General features: G+C 37.8%; 1 protein-coding gene across 5 annotated transcripts in view; it reads right to left on the bottom strand.

Moving 5' to 3' along the window:
* Positions 1–15,496, bottom strand: part of Spt20 — a 256,861-nt gene that overhangs the window by 156,228 nt on the left and 85,137 nt on the right. For all 5 annotated transcript variants that reach the window (XM_067107975.1, XM_067107974.1, XM_067107976.1 and 2 more), the window contains exons 9-10: positions 6,970–7,069; positions 1,755–1,925 (exon numbers count right to left, since the gene is read on the bottom strand). In XM_067107975.1, the coding sequence (XP_066964076.1) occupies positions 1,755–1,925; positions 6,970–7,069 (271 nt within the window). The remainder of the gene's footprint in view (positions 1–1,754; positions 1,926–6,969; positions 7,070–15,496) is intronic.

Here is a 15,496-nt window from a genome sequence, read left to right as displayed (position 1 = left end):
ACACACATTCGCACACTCGAGGAGTCACACATGGTAGTAAATCCAAAGAGAGATCAAAGTACAAGTCCAAGGGTCAAATCCAAATCTAACTAGTCAAGAAAATCCAAGAAGACAAATTCAAAAAACGAGCGAAAGCCGAAGCCAAAGTGTACTTCACCAAAATTTGCGAAAAAACACAGGCTGAAAGAGTGAAATTCCATACGATGTCACCGGAATGGCGGCAGGGAAGATCTGAGGAATAGCTGGTGTGGTTCCAGATACCTGGATAGAGGGCGCATAGGTGGACCACCTGACATACCTATCGGCGATTGCCGCGAGTTTTGAAATTCTGCCGTGACGTCAGGGACTTAAGCTATATATATAACTACCAGTTAAGTCAGATATTTAAAATCTAAAGTTTTCCACTTCTTTAAATCCCAGTCGCTACACTCCTCACAATGTAAATCCACTGAGCAAGTTTGTCCCCTACATTGAACACAAATAGTGTGAGAGTCGTAAGATTCTTTAGTCAGTCTAGTATTGTAGCCTTTTGCTACAATACCTAATACTAGAGCTACTAGGGTTAGACATCCTGGTAAATTCTAAGACAAGTCCAAAAAACGGGCAAAAACTCATAAACCAATGATGAAAACTCGCCTAACACTATCTTAATTATGCCGAAAGGCTACAAAAATAAACATTTCCCCAATCAAAGATAGAGCAAAAGACCAGCAAAGTATAAATTTCAAAATTCAAGCTGCTGCCAAACACAGTCCTTCAACCACAGCCGGCAGAAACAAATTGAAGCTCTTTGCTATGTTGTACCTCTTCTTACACCCAAAAATGGGCAGGGCACGTCGCCATAACCAAAACGAATTAGCATGACACACAATTTCAAAATTTTAAGCTGCCAGTTAAAAGAAACTAATAGCTATGTCATTACTGGTAAGTTACTTATATAACACTAAAAATATTAGTACTACCTACTGTTAATGAAACTACCAAAATGGTGCTAAATATCAGCAATCACAACTGTTAGCTATTCTAATGAGTCAAAGAACTTGATAATATACCAAAAGCAACCAAGATCCTAAGTAACTTACCCTAAAAGATTATCTTAAATACTAAAGAAAAGTAAAGCAATGGGAATAATCACTGTCATTCTCTTGCATGCTATTTGGTGTTATCACTAGATGGAGATTAAAACAATTGAATTTCTGCTATCACTAGATGGAAATGAAAACAGCTGAATTTCTGCTATCTCTGTTAAGTGCTCTAGATATTAACAGGTGAATCAAATGAAAGGAACAAAAAATAAAGCAGAAAACAATAATGGAGGAGACAGTGAAAAGAAGCCACATTAATAAAAGACAAAACTTTCTGGTGATATCAAAACAATTAGGGGAGCAATGTGCTAACACAAACACACTCAAAAAAGAATGACCCACACTGACAGACAGACAGGAATCAATGGATATGTGTGTGTGTGTGTGTGAGTGAGTGTGTGTATATGTAAAATACCTGCCAAATGCTGAACATTTTTTATTGGGAGAATTTTTTTCTTTAATTATTTCTTGATGGTTGAAGTGAGCAATTTTAGGAATGAGTTTATTAAAAAAAGAGCCCTGAATTACCATGTTAAGAATTTAAAATAGCGGTACACAGACAGAAGGGATAGTAATACAGTATTATCATTTGTAAACTACGAAACTAAATGAAAATCTGTTGTAATTTGACTTAATAATATTAAAAAATTAGCAAGTATATTTTGGTACCTGTTGTATTGACTGTTGCTGTGGTGCTTGCTGTTGTGCAGGTTGTGCTTGTTGCTGCAGTGCTATTTGCTGTTGGGAAGGCTGTTGTGCAGCTGACTGCTTTAATAATTCTGAATCTTTTTTGTCACGGGTTCCTTGCATAAATGTTGAGTAAGCAGCCTGGCCAGCAACCTACAAGTTGAAGGGAAGAAACAGTCACACATGGATACATATTTTTTCATTTATTAATGACTAAACAGTTTATCAAAGTTTGCTTCATATCAGATATGAAATTAAATACTGTACCTCTTTACCTTAGTGAAAAAGTAAACATATTAGTTATACAAAAGTAAAAAGCACAATATTTTATATCAGAACATCTTTTTCATATAAAACTCATTAATCATGGTCATAATGTTGACTGTCAAACAGAAGAATAAGTAAGAGGTCTCATTATGCATACATACTCAGGACTCTGAAGTATGTATTAACTAATAAGCTAACATTTTTTGGGAAACTATGTAAGCCAGTGAGATCTGTGGGACTGGGAGGAAGGTACTCATTATGCTAACTGGATTTGTATGAAAAAATTGTTGTTAATAAAGCAGTCTGTTCCATCACAATTCCATTAATTATACAGTATAACTCAGTTGCTATTTACATGACAGGCCAAGATGATGTAGATATACAATGTTTTGTATGCCTGCAGGATCCAAGAGAGTATCTTGGGACAGTAGGGGCCAGAAAAATAGTCTACATGCTTCTTTGTTCATAAAATCTCAAAACTGGGTGAACCAAAAAGTTTAGCCGGTATTGACAGACACCCTGGTTACAAATGAGTGTGGATAGGAAGTCACTTTGGGTAAAGGTCAACAATCACTGGCCATTGCATGAATATCTCAAACCACACAGTGACATCTCTATCACACGCTGAAAATTTTTTGAGCCTGAATTGTCCCTTATACTCTATTCTTTGAAGTACTTTTAAGCATTGTAACACTTACATCTTTCCCCGTCAGGATATTATAATTAAGAAATGCTGTGAATTTATCATTATGTAATATCAAGAATTAAACACTGAATAACATTCATAAATAATAAAAAATTACAAAGATTATTTAATACCTTGCATGGTCCATCTGCACCACTCCAACGCCTGTCAGGCTGCTTTAATAACTTTGCCTACTTTTTATTGCCTGCTAGTGGTGCACTTTTAATTAGATGGATCAAGGAACTGAATCAATTACGGTAAATCTAAAATACTTGATCTTTTACATTAATTACTTGTAATTACTGCTATTAAACTCCTAAACTTAGAAACTTAACAACTGTTTTAGCATTTTTCCTTTGCCTTCAATGACACCATCTGATGCAATAGGCCAAGCAAACAAACTGCACCTAAACTTGTACTTAGCATAGAGATGAATACAAGGTAAAAAACAGGTGAGCACTACACTGTTGCTAATGACAAGGCTACAAGTAAAAACTTGAGTCTCATAAAAGTTGTGCAGCTGCTCTCCAATAGCAAACATGAATAACAAACAGCTTTTGATAGGTCATACCTTTGGCTACTTCCATTGTCTGCATCACAGGTTTATATTAGTGAAAAACTAAAAGAATGGTAGGTTGACACATGCTTGGTGCAGTCATTCATGCCTGAGTCACCATGCTTTGGGAATGAGGCTGCTACAGACAAAGTACTAAGTTTTAATGATATTAAAAATACACGATTGTGAAAAACCAGGATTGTTCTTCAATGAGACAAAATGGCCTTCCCTCTGAGAAGGTAAAATATTCATTACAATTATGATTCATAAAAAGAAAGCTGGGATACCTTGCAAAGATGGTCAGTGAAGACGGTAAAAGAGGTGTGGACACTGTCCCACCTAATTGTTTGCTACTCCTTGGTTGATCATCCACAGTAAGTTGCTTGGAAATCAACAAGAAAAAAAACACTCTCCTTCATTGACCTCTTCAACCAACTGTTGTTGATAGGCTTCTACTTTTATCACCTTTTGACTGAAGTCTAAATTGAGTACTGTATTACTGCCACTAACATCCCTGATGTCAACAAAAGGAAATTCCACTCCCAAGATTACTCCTTGGAACAGCATAAGTCACTGCTGGGGTCTCAGGAAAGGTTGGTCAGTGTACACAATCACTGACCAACAATCCCAGTCCTCCTTGACTGCAAGAGCAGTAATAATCATGATGATACTTCCTGTCCATGGAAGACACCTGAGGCAGGAAATATCATCATGATTATTACTGCTCTTGCAGTCAAGGAGGACTGGGATTGTTGGTCAGTGATTGTGTACACTGACCAACCTTTCCTGAGACCCCAGCAGTGACTTATGCTGTTCCAAGGAGTAACCTTGTGAGTGGAATTTCCTTTTGTTGACATCAGGGATGATAGTGGCAGTAATACAGTACTCATTTTAGACTTTAGTCAACACGTGATAAAAGTAGAAGCCTATTGACAACAGTTGGTTGAAGAGGTCAATGAAGAAGGGTTTTTTTTTTCTTGTTGATTTCCAAGCAACTTACTGTGGATGATCAACCAAGGAGCAGCAAACAATTAGGTGGGACAGTGTCCACACCTCTTTTACCATCTTTGCAAGGTATCCCAGCTTTCTTTTTATGAATCATAATTGTAATGAATATTCTACCTTCTCAGAGGGATCTCTGTCCCCTACTGGGAAGGCCATTTTGTCTCACTGAAGAACAATCCTGGCTTTTCACAATCATGTGTATTTTTAATATCATTAAAGGTTGGTACTTTGTTTTGTAGCAGCCCCATTCACAAAGCATGGGCCAATAGTTCCTCGTTGGATGAGTCGGTAGAGTTGTTGGCTAGCACTCTGCTAGGCCCGAGTTCGAGTCTCCGGCCAGCCAATGAAGAATTAGAGGAATTTATTTCTGTTGATAGAAATTCATTTCTCGGTATAATGTGGTTCGGATTCCACAATAAGCTGTAGGTCCCGTTGCTAGGTAACCAATTGGTTCTTAGCCACGTAAAATAAGGCTAATCCTTCGGGCCAGCCCTAGGAGAGCTGTTAATCAGCTCAGTGGTCTGCTTAAACTAAGGTGTACTTACTTGTGCTGCCAAAGTCAAGAGTGTCTCAGGCATGAATAACTGTACCAAGCATGTGTCAACCTACCATTCTTTAACTTTTACACTAATGTACACCTGTGATGCAGTAACAAAGAATACTACAAGTATGAGCCCTTCTGTAACTTGTGAATTACAAGCAAGGAAGATCCAAGGTGAGTATATCTATCACATAGATCCTTCATTGAGTAACGACAGAACTCCTTACTAAAGGAGTGAGCGCCAGCAACAGAACCACACACACTGGATATCTCTGAGCCTCAGCATCAAAACAACCAAGTTCACAGGTGTGCTGATAATTAAAGGAGCAGTCCTGATCAGTACAACATAAACCAATGTCATAGCAAGGACAACTGAAGGAGCAGTTATTGGATGGGGAACAGCCACTAAGGGAGGTGGCACATTCCAGACAGCCCCATCTTTCTACTGTCTACATACAGCCTCAGGTATGAAGGAATTCACGTCTCTGCAAAGAATCCATCTTCAAAGCTGGTGACTATGGAAGGTGTCACATAAACATAGACAGACTCAATTGAGATAGATTTTTGCAAATACAATGAAGAAACCATTTTGAGGCCATTACCCGATGATCCCTTCTGATGGAGTTAACCAAGACAACATTAGTTCTGATGGCAAGCTGGTGTTCTGAAGAGATCCATCCTTGCCTTCAGTTATGTTACACTCCACTGCCAATTCCTGTGCTATCTCTTCAGCCTTATTACCCTGTATCTATGATGCAATATGGCTTTCTTGCTTACAAAAGCTATTAACAGGGACTACTTTTTGGTCCAACAGAAGGACTTCACTCTCACCTAAGTACAAGCTATGAGTTTGGGCCCTGGATTGTTAGCACTATTGAAACAGGTTTTTTATCAACCATCTTAAATTATCAGCAACAGATTGTAATCTTTTTAACTAGAGTACACAAGAAACTACAGCCTACATGCATCACCTACGAAGCTTGTAGAGGTAGAAGAGTGGCAGTCCATATTAGATAAAAAGGTGATGTAAGAGGAAAAGGGAAGATGAAAAAGGCAGATATCCCCGTGACAGGAGGAGGTGGACTAGCATCTCCAAGAAATATCTTAATACATTTTTTCTCACCCTTGTGGTGGATTTTTATTGGGTAGTCAGGTACAGGCAGTCACTGGTTATGGGCGGGCTCGGTTATCGACGATCCAGTTTTACGGGGCTTGTCTAGTGACAAAAATCGGCAATTTTTGGGGCCTAAAATTGCTGATTTCCACTTATCAGTGCTGATAATTGGGTATAGACGCCGATACATACCTAACAGGTGGTGATAACCGAAAATTGGCAATTTTTGGCACTTATTGGGGCCAAAAATTGCTGAAAAGGCCCCAAAAACTGAAAAAAAAAAAAAAAAATCACCAATTTTCGGTAATCGTCACGCCTTCAGAATGGAACCCCCGCCATATATCTTCCCTGTCATTCTTATTTTCCCTTTCCACTTGCATCATAATTTCATGTAATACATACTGCTACTCTTCTCATTCTACAAACTACCAGGGCCTAACAAATGACCAACACTAAAAAATCATATATCATCAAGTGGAGTGATAAAAATGGCTGGTTCAGGTACAGAACTTTGACAAGATTCAAGCAGTCCTCGGTTATCGGCAGGGGTTCTGTTCTGGGGGCGTGATGATAACCAAAAATCTGCGATTTCCTGTGCTTTATCGGCGATTTTCAGCAACTCTGTTAGGTATGTATCGGCGCAAATACCCAATTATCAGCAGCAATAAGCAGAAATTGGTGATTTTCGGCACTGAAAATTGCCAATTTTCGTTACTGGACAAGCGCTGTAAAACCGGATTGTCATTAACCGAGCCCGCTGTTAACCGGGGACTGCCTGTACTACTATAACAGTTGCAAAACTGCTTTTTTTCACTGAATATAAAAGTTCAATACAAAACATTATGGTTGCATTTAGACAGGTTGGTACCTTTTACTGTTCCTTTAAGACCCTGAAATATAAATCAATGGGCTGAATTACTTACAATACAGAAACTGCTAGTCTTCTCTATACAACATTACACATTACTGAAAAGAAATTCGTCCTTAGAAGCCATACCCAAGACAAAAATTGAAAACCTTATTACATACTTTATGGGTGATCTTGACACTTTTCCTCCAATCTTCTGTGAAGATCTCCTTGAACTGCTGTATGTAACGACAAACCTGCTGCTGGGTTCCAAGTTTAAATCTGGAATAAAGAACATAATTAATACTGAACTGTATTATAATGAGATTCGGCACACTAGTATAATCACATCTGCATACATACAAAGACTTCACTGTCTCTTAGATGACACTAAAGGTTCTTTACAGTGATCCTTGGACCCTAGCTGTACTGAATTCTGCCTTTTAGTTTTCATCTGCTCCCTTTGGTCTCTTCCTGTCTGGCTGTTCAGTTTGTTTTTTTGGCTTTGCCTTGCTCAAATTCCCAGTTCTCAATTACTAACAGATTCTTCAATAAACTGATCTTGTTAAATGATTTATGATAAATAAATCATCAGTGGTCTGGTTAAACTACTTTTGCAACTATCTCTGTTCCAGAATTTTAATAGATATAACACTCACAACCAAATAAAAGTAAATATTTACCACTGATATGACCTGCTAAAGACAGAAAACCAAAAATTTACGGAATTTTTTCTTTATTTTATAAACACTGCCTCAGATATACATACACTTCAGTTTGAAAAGTTCAACTGTTTATGTATATACAGACAGTCCATGGTCATCGGCAGGCTCAGTTATTGGCAATCTGGTTTTACGCTGCTTGTCTACCGATGAAAATCGACAATTTTCGGCGCCGAAAATAGCCGATTTCTGCTTATCAGCACCGATATATACCTAACAAAGGTGCCGCTCTCCGGTTATCAGTGCTGATAAACGCCAAAAATTGCCGGTTTTCGGTTATCAGCGATTTTCACTTATCGTCACGCTGTCAGGACGGAACCCCTGCCAATAACCAAGGACTGCCTGTAGGTATAAAAAATTTACACTGCTCTAATTAACTTAAACGGTGAGGAATCCTCCAACAGACAAGTTTTCACATCTACCATGCACAGAATGAAATTTTGATCTACTACAGAGAATCTACAACCATAGTATTGCAACTGCTTTATGCACAAAACATGGAATAAAAAAAAATTTCATGTGTTCATCCCATACAAACCACTGTTTTAGCTAAATATCTACACTTAGTTCAAAAGGTGACTGAAGTAGATACTGAGACTCTGCTTGGCATGATATCATTTGGGCAAAACTACAACCTACATATTAACCATATTTATAACCATCTGAGGCTGTAGGACTGTCCAATGTAAAGACAATGTGTTTGGTCCTGCTAACTAGTTAGGTTTGACCAGAGAGTGACAAGAGTCTCATTCTGTCATGGAATGGAAAGGGCGATTCTCCATAAAACAGGTGGGCAGGAAATAAGGTCCAGCTATCTACCTTGGAAGTCCATAATTTGTGAAGAGTACTGCTCGCCATGAGGGGATTAAAGGTTTTACACCAATATGTGAATGATGGAAACAAAAAACTCAAGAATTTGACATTTTCTCTATAGATGGACACAGCCTATGGCAATGGGAAACTGAAGTATTGTATTCAAATTCAATATCAAATTTTATAGTAACCTGTATTTTTACTGAGATACAAACCTATGCTTTCATAGATTGAACGCTCAGCGCAGAATGCAGTACGGATGTCTACTAACTTAAACAAAAATACAAAAGCCTATTGAGTAGGCCTATGAGTCACCTGTGACTTGAGCAGGCTTAAGCATTGAAACATATAAATACTCAAGATTTATTTTTTAAATATTTACCTCTCGATTATATAGCTTTTACTTCCATGCCAGCGGTAGTTTGACAGATTGAACCAAAAAACCAAGAATACTCGGTTTTCTGTGAATATCCGTCTTCTATCATCTACTTCCCCCACCCCCAACCAGGGGACTAATAGGTACAAATACTCATTGGTGGTCAGTCTACTTCTGTCCACTTTGAGTATTGGGAGGTGAGGAGGGCAATTTATATAATGAAGAGGGAAGTATTTAAGTATATTTTTTAAATGAACCTTACCTCTCCATTATATAGATAATTTCCACATTTGAAAAAGGAAGTGGACAAGGTGGAAATCAGCTAACCCTTTAAAGGCTACTTAGTAACAAAATATTTTGTACAAAACAAATATTTGTTTTAACCAGTGAATTTAATCCATAGGTTATCAATGCTGCCTAGGGAGGATTGTCACTCCGGTATGAGATCCTCAGCATGAAGATAGCCGAGGTCTCTTTGGAGGATGCCCTCTCCAGCAGACGGAGGGGTAGGGTTACTGTGTCAAAACCCTGCAGAGCCAATGATGGATAACTAACAAGTACATATATACAAAAAGGTATACTTTTAATACTCAACACTGAATACCTTCAAGCAGTTGTGTTCCTGATGGGGCTGTTTGAAATCCCCCCTCCCCCCCAGCCCCAAAGTGAGGGGAGCCCTAAAATGCAAAATTTAACCCTTGCTGCTATGACAGGACAAGCTAAATCCAGTAGCCCCAAAATGGTTAAGGGCCCCATTTATATTTAGACCAGAAAGTTTGGGGCCCACTAAAGGGTCCCAATTTCCAATTTTGTGAACAAAAATTGTAACAAAAATGTTATATAAAAGAAATAGGGCTCTCCAGGGGCCCCCTCACAATCGTAGAGCCCATTATAGACCCTCTCGTATGGATCGGAGGAGGGTGGGTAACGTCGATTGGGGTAAGGGCAGGCCGATCTAAGGCAATTGATTACTGTTTATAGGGGTCCTAATTATCCTCTGAGGGGCCCCATAATGGCCCCATTTGCCCAGATAATACACATTCAAATGATTCAATGAATCTGGGCTTCTGCTTAACCCAAGGGGCCAGTGGCCCTATTGAAGGGTGCTTGGGCCAGCCCTGGGTAACAGGATTTGGGCAAGAGGCATCAGCGTCATGTGTGGGAGGGAGAAAATTATGAATAATATATAGCTAAGTCTGCCTTAAATGTACATAGACAGTATAGAAGAAAATGGGCCAAGAAGTTGTACCCGAAGTGGACACATCCACTCCAGTCGTCACAGCAACCAGTGAGGCATAGAGCTGTGCTCGTGTATTTTCACTTTTAAAGGTCATTAAATTCAGTTATTTGTTTTAATAGTAGTCAAGCTTTATTCACTCTATTCTTCTTCCCATCACTCTGTTCTACCTCTCCTTGAACCCTTTCACTATGTTATACCTTCCCTTCACTCTATTCTACCTCCCTTCACTCTGTTCTTCCTCCCATCACTCTGTCCTACCTCCCTTTCACTATGCTCTACCTTTCCTTCATTCTCTTCTACCTTCCCCTCACTCTGTTCTACCTTCCCTTCACTGTTTTAACTTCTTTTCACTCTGTTCTATTGCCCCAAACTTTGTTCTACCTTCATTCACATAATGAAGTCCCTTCCAGCAATATTGATTCATTTAACTCCCTCCACATCATAACGCCATCAGAGCACATTACTGTTATCCTCATTCTTACCATTTATCATCATGTTTAACTGGATTAAGTGGATCTTCAATTATTCAATATACACCTAGTTTTAAGAAATAAAATTTCTGAAATTTGCATTTACAAGTACCTTTAAAATGATCCTACAACTGCTCATATTCTAAAACTTTTCCTGGGGGGGGGGCACTTACAGCAAGCCCCCCCCCAATTCCCCAGCTGCTTTGGCTTGCTTCACTCGCCTCCCATCCGACAAGAGGGCCCAAAATGGGACAATGACCCTGGACCCCAAAATGTCAAGGAATGCCCCTGCCTCCAAGCTTCCAAAAAACCACTACCAGGTTTAAGAGGCAGTAGACCAAATAAGGCTACCTATCAATTCAGGAAATAATATCCCCCGCACAAACCAGAGGAGTTAATGCTCTACAATAATTGCAAATATGTACAAGACTACCATGCCACTGAGTGACTTCAATATCTTATCCAAGGATAAGTTTTTTCTAGTTTAAAAGTTGTAGCCATTGCTCACATATCCAGTGGCTTATCTTTCATTAAAGATAGAAATTAGAATGAAAGTCCTTAACCAAGGACCTAATGAAAAGGACATTGCATTCCTACTCTTCAGAAGTTCCAATTTCCAAACCACTAAACACAGAACCTTTACAGCAGGTTAAATCCTTAGAGAGAGTACTGGACCCCCAAGGGGTCAGGTTCCTCAACCCTAGTGACTTCAGGCTAGGAAAAGATACTGCTGTAGGTAAGGGCCTAGCCCAAAACTGTATTTAGTCCAAAATATGGCACAGATAAGGTTGTTTATAGAGGTATTGGCGCTGGAAAAAACCCCTTAATGTGGGACCATGACTTACACCCTGACCACTGGTGCTGGCAGAATCGATTAATAGGTTCTCTCCTAGCACTGATAATGGCATTACTGCAAGATCCTGCCTTGAGCTTACCTTTCATCTCTCAGTTGCTTGCATCCACCACTGAAAGAAATTGGAAACCTACCCTTCTCTGGTCACCTGGGGAAATCAACATCAAGAGACAACTTACAAAGTTGCCTTAGTACACTGATGATTTCCTGGAACCTAACAAGAGTAGGAAAGGCATTACAGTCTAAACCTAATCAGGAACAGCTTGGTGTCCCTCCCCAAGCTAGAGGATGTTGCACTGGTGAACAAAAATTGGCAAAAAGACAACTCCCCTTAGTCTCAAACAGGTCGCTAACATGGGTTACCCACAGCCCACTGTCCGCAGCCAACCTCTGGATGTTGGGTCCCTTCCATTGCTATTACTTATCTCAGTGACTAAGTACATCCACTAAAATTTTCATAATGAATAATTACCTCCAGTAAGGTAATAACTCAGGATGAGGTTATGTGCATTAATTTGACCAAATAACGGGAAAAGGGGCAGAGCATTTAAATATAGTAGTGTTCGCTCCTCCTTAAACATAAAATGATTAATATTGTCTCCAACAGGCTTACTCTATTTGAGTGCAATCTAATTGCCCTACAAGGCATAAAAATGTCAAACTTATTACTTTTAAATAAAGTCCAGTCTGCATTTAACAACCTTGAGAAGGGGAAAGCTTCAAAATAGATATTTTTGCTCCCAACCTAGGTCAGGATCAAAAGACTACTATCTTCAAAGCATAAGCCAGCATTCTGCAACACTTGTAACTCTCTTACCATATCACAGGTCCTTGGGTTACCAAGAAAGGGTTTAAATGCTTCAAGAGGCACTTACTAAAGACTCAAACAGCTTTGGAGACAAAAACTATATCCATCAATGTTCCCAAACAGCTACGGTGTACCAGGCACCTTATTTGCACCCAACCTAAAGACCTCCTTTGTCCAGGTTGTAAGCAATGTCCAGTATAGCATTACTTATAACATACGAAAACAAAGACCTAAAATCTCTTATAGCTGGAAGTGACAGCATTTAGAGTAGCTAGGAAACTAAGAACTTAATGAAGTTCCCTATAGAGGTGCATGCTCAGGGAATACATCCAGCCCAACCCCAGAAGAGAGAAACTAGCCACTGCCTCTGAAAACATTAGTAGTTAAACCTCTTGCAAACTTGAGGATAGATCCTCAGTCCACACCAGGCAAATCTCACTCTATTATTACTATTAATAATATTAAAACAGTTTAACCAGACCACTGAGCTGACTATCAGCTCTCATAGGGCTGGCCTGAAGGGTTTGGATGAAATGACAGGTCTAGGTTAAAAGCCTAGCACTGGGACCAAATAGGTCACTTGGTATGGTGATATATGAATGAAAATGAAATTAAAAGCTGCACAAAGGCATATGCTCTCATACTGGAACACACTCACACAATAAATACCTTTATACTCATGTTTCCATATATATTCACTAAAAAGGTATATTAAAATTCAAAATAAATTAAGTAAAATTCTAAAATTTAGTTGTTTTAAAATTCATTTGATGCCTAAGGGTTTTCGTATTTCTATTATTTACTTTTTATATTTCATCAATTGAATCACAGCTCCTCATGAACATTAAAATGGGTATTACTGAAAATGTTGAAGATTCTGACAAAATTTCTTTCACTGATCTACTGTATTTCCATAATTTGACAATTGCTGCAAGTTATATTTTGGACATTCACACAATACATGCTTGACTGTTTCAACACTTTGCAATCTGGGCATTTGGGAAGATGGCCACAAGGACTGTTCATTAAGTGTTCATGTGTCAAATGAGTACAGTATGGCCTATTCAAAGATGCGTCAGAATTACTTGTGTGTGTGTCTCTCTCTCTCTGATATGATGAACTCCATTTTCCAACACTGGATTTTATCTGTTTTAATTTATTATTTTCAGGTTCTTCATTCCATATATTTTGCCATTTACTTACATTGATTATTTTTATACATCTTATATAGTCACTAATAGGGATGTTTATATTTGCTCTTGCCAAGTGGACTGCTTCTTTAGCTGCTTTATTAGCCTTTTCATTTCCTTAATCACTACATGGGGAGGGATCCAACATATTTCAATATTTTTTCCATCATACAATTTATGGAGTGAAAATTTAATTTGTTGTATAATATTTTTTTTATTATACCTTTGAAAGGCTTCTGTAGCGCTTCTGGAGTCACTATAAATCACAAAATTATTACATGAGGTTTCTCTAATTATTTTTATGGCTGATGATATTGCACATAACTCAGCTGTAAATACTGAGGCATTATCTGGCAGAGAGAACTGATATATTTTGTACTGAGATACTGCAGCATATCCCACTCCGTATTGTGACTTAGATCTGTTGGTGTATATTGCGTAATGTGGAACTTTTCGATTATATGTTTTACTCTATGTTGTCTATGGTGTTCTGGGGTATATGAATAACTTTTTGATACATATTTTAAGTGTGTACAAATTCTCATTTTATTCATTGTCCAAGGAGGAGGTAATTTTACTATTAAAGGTAATTGTATATTTATATTTAGTGACTCAAACAATCTTCTAGCTCTAATTGGGAAAGGAGGTGGATAATTGTTTATAAACACATCTCTTAATCCAAATAATTCTTTGGTTGGAGAATCATTTGTCTGAAATCTCAGAGCACTCTTCATTGTTCCTAGCTCTCTATGGAGAGACAGAGGCAGTTCACCACATTCAACTTATAAAGCTGAATTTGGTGATGATCTTAAAGCTCCTGAACATATTCTCAGGTCTTCATTATGAAGTAGGTCTAACGTTTTCAGCATTGCGTCTGATGCCAAGCCATATATTTCGCTTCTGTAATCAATGATAGACAGCACTGTTGCTTTATACAGTAAAGTAAGGGTATGTCTATTGACTCCCTAAGTAGTCTTCAATAGTTTTTTAATTAGGTTTAATGCTCTTTTACATTTTGAGTTCATGTATGTTATGTGGGCTTTCCAGTTCAAGTGAGTATCAAATACGGATCCCAAAAATTTTGCTGTTAGGCTAATTGGTATGGAATGACTTCTAATTTTTAAATCTATTTCTTCACCTTTTTCCCACTTTTTATTTCTATAAAACATTACTGCTTGAGTCTTTTGCACAGAAAATTTGAAGCCTACAGATAAGGCCCATTCATCTATTTTTATTATAGTTTTATTTATGATTTGCTCTGCATGTTTTATGTGAGATGCTGAATAATATATGGCAAAATCATCCATATACAAGTTACTTTTAATTCCGATTGTTAGATTATTACTGACATCATTTATTGCTAAAGTAAACAGTGTACCACTAAGGACACTTCCTTGTGGAACACCATTTTCAAGTGGAAATATACTTGACGATACATCATCAATTCTCACTTGAAAAGTGCAATTTGTCAGAAAGTTTTGGATAAACCTAGGTAAATATCCACGGATGCTGTTTTTATGTAACGTTTTTAATATTGCAGATCTCCATGTAGTATCATATGCCTTTTCAATGTCAAAACAGACAGCTATAGTAATTTTTTTTTGTTCAAATCCTCTTCGTATGTGGTCTTCCAGGTTAGACAAAGAATCCAGTGTAGATCTGTTAAACTGTAACCCATACTGAGTGGGAGTAAAAATTTTATTTTCTTGAATGTGCCATGTTAGTTGAGCATTTACCATTTTCTCTAGTAATTTGCATAAACAACTTGTTAAAGAAACTAGTCCGTAACTGCTTACATTACTGGGATCCTTTCCAGGTTTGGGGATAGGAATTATTATAGCTTTATGCCATTCATCAAGAAATAAATTTTGAAGCCATAAGTAGTTATAAAACTCTAACAATAAGTATGACTTTGCCAGAGGTGCTAAGTAGCAGATCATTTCAAAACAAATATTGTCACCTCCAGGGGCAGATTTATTGCTGTTCAACAGAGCAAATTCTAACCCTTCCATATTAAATTTTCTGTTATAATATATATCTTGTATTGTTTCAAAATTTATTGTTATTAATTCTATACTATTTTTCTTTGTGCAGAAATGCTCATCTAAATTTTTGTCACTACTTAATTTTGCTAAATTTTCTCCTATTACAGTACTTAATTTCTTTTGGATCAATTATTCTTTTCTTATCTTTTATTATGGTGTGTCTAGGTGGTTTAACATGGGTACCATTTATTT

Source organism: Macrobrachium rosenbergii, chromosome 8 (assembly GCF_040412425.1).
Source record: "Macrobrachium rosenbergii isolate ZJJX-2024 chromosome 8, ASM4041242v1, whole genome shotgun sequence".
In the NCBI taxonomy this organism is placed as follows: domain Eukaryota; kingdom Metazoa; phylum Arthropoda; class Malacostraca; order Decapoda; family Palaemonidae; genus Macrobrachium; species Macrobrachium rosenbergii.
Note: the sequence above shows the minus strand (reverse complement) of the source record. Positions and strands in the feature narration are given on the sequence as shown.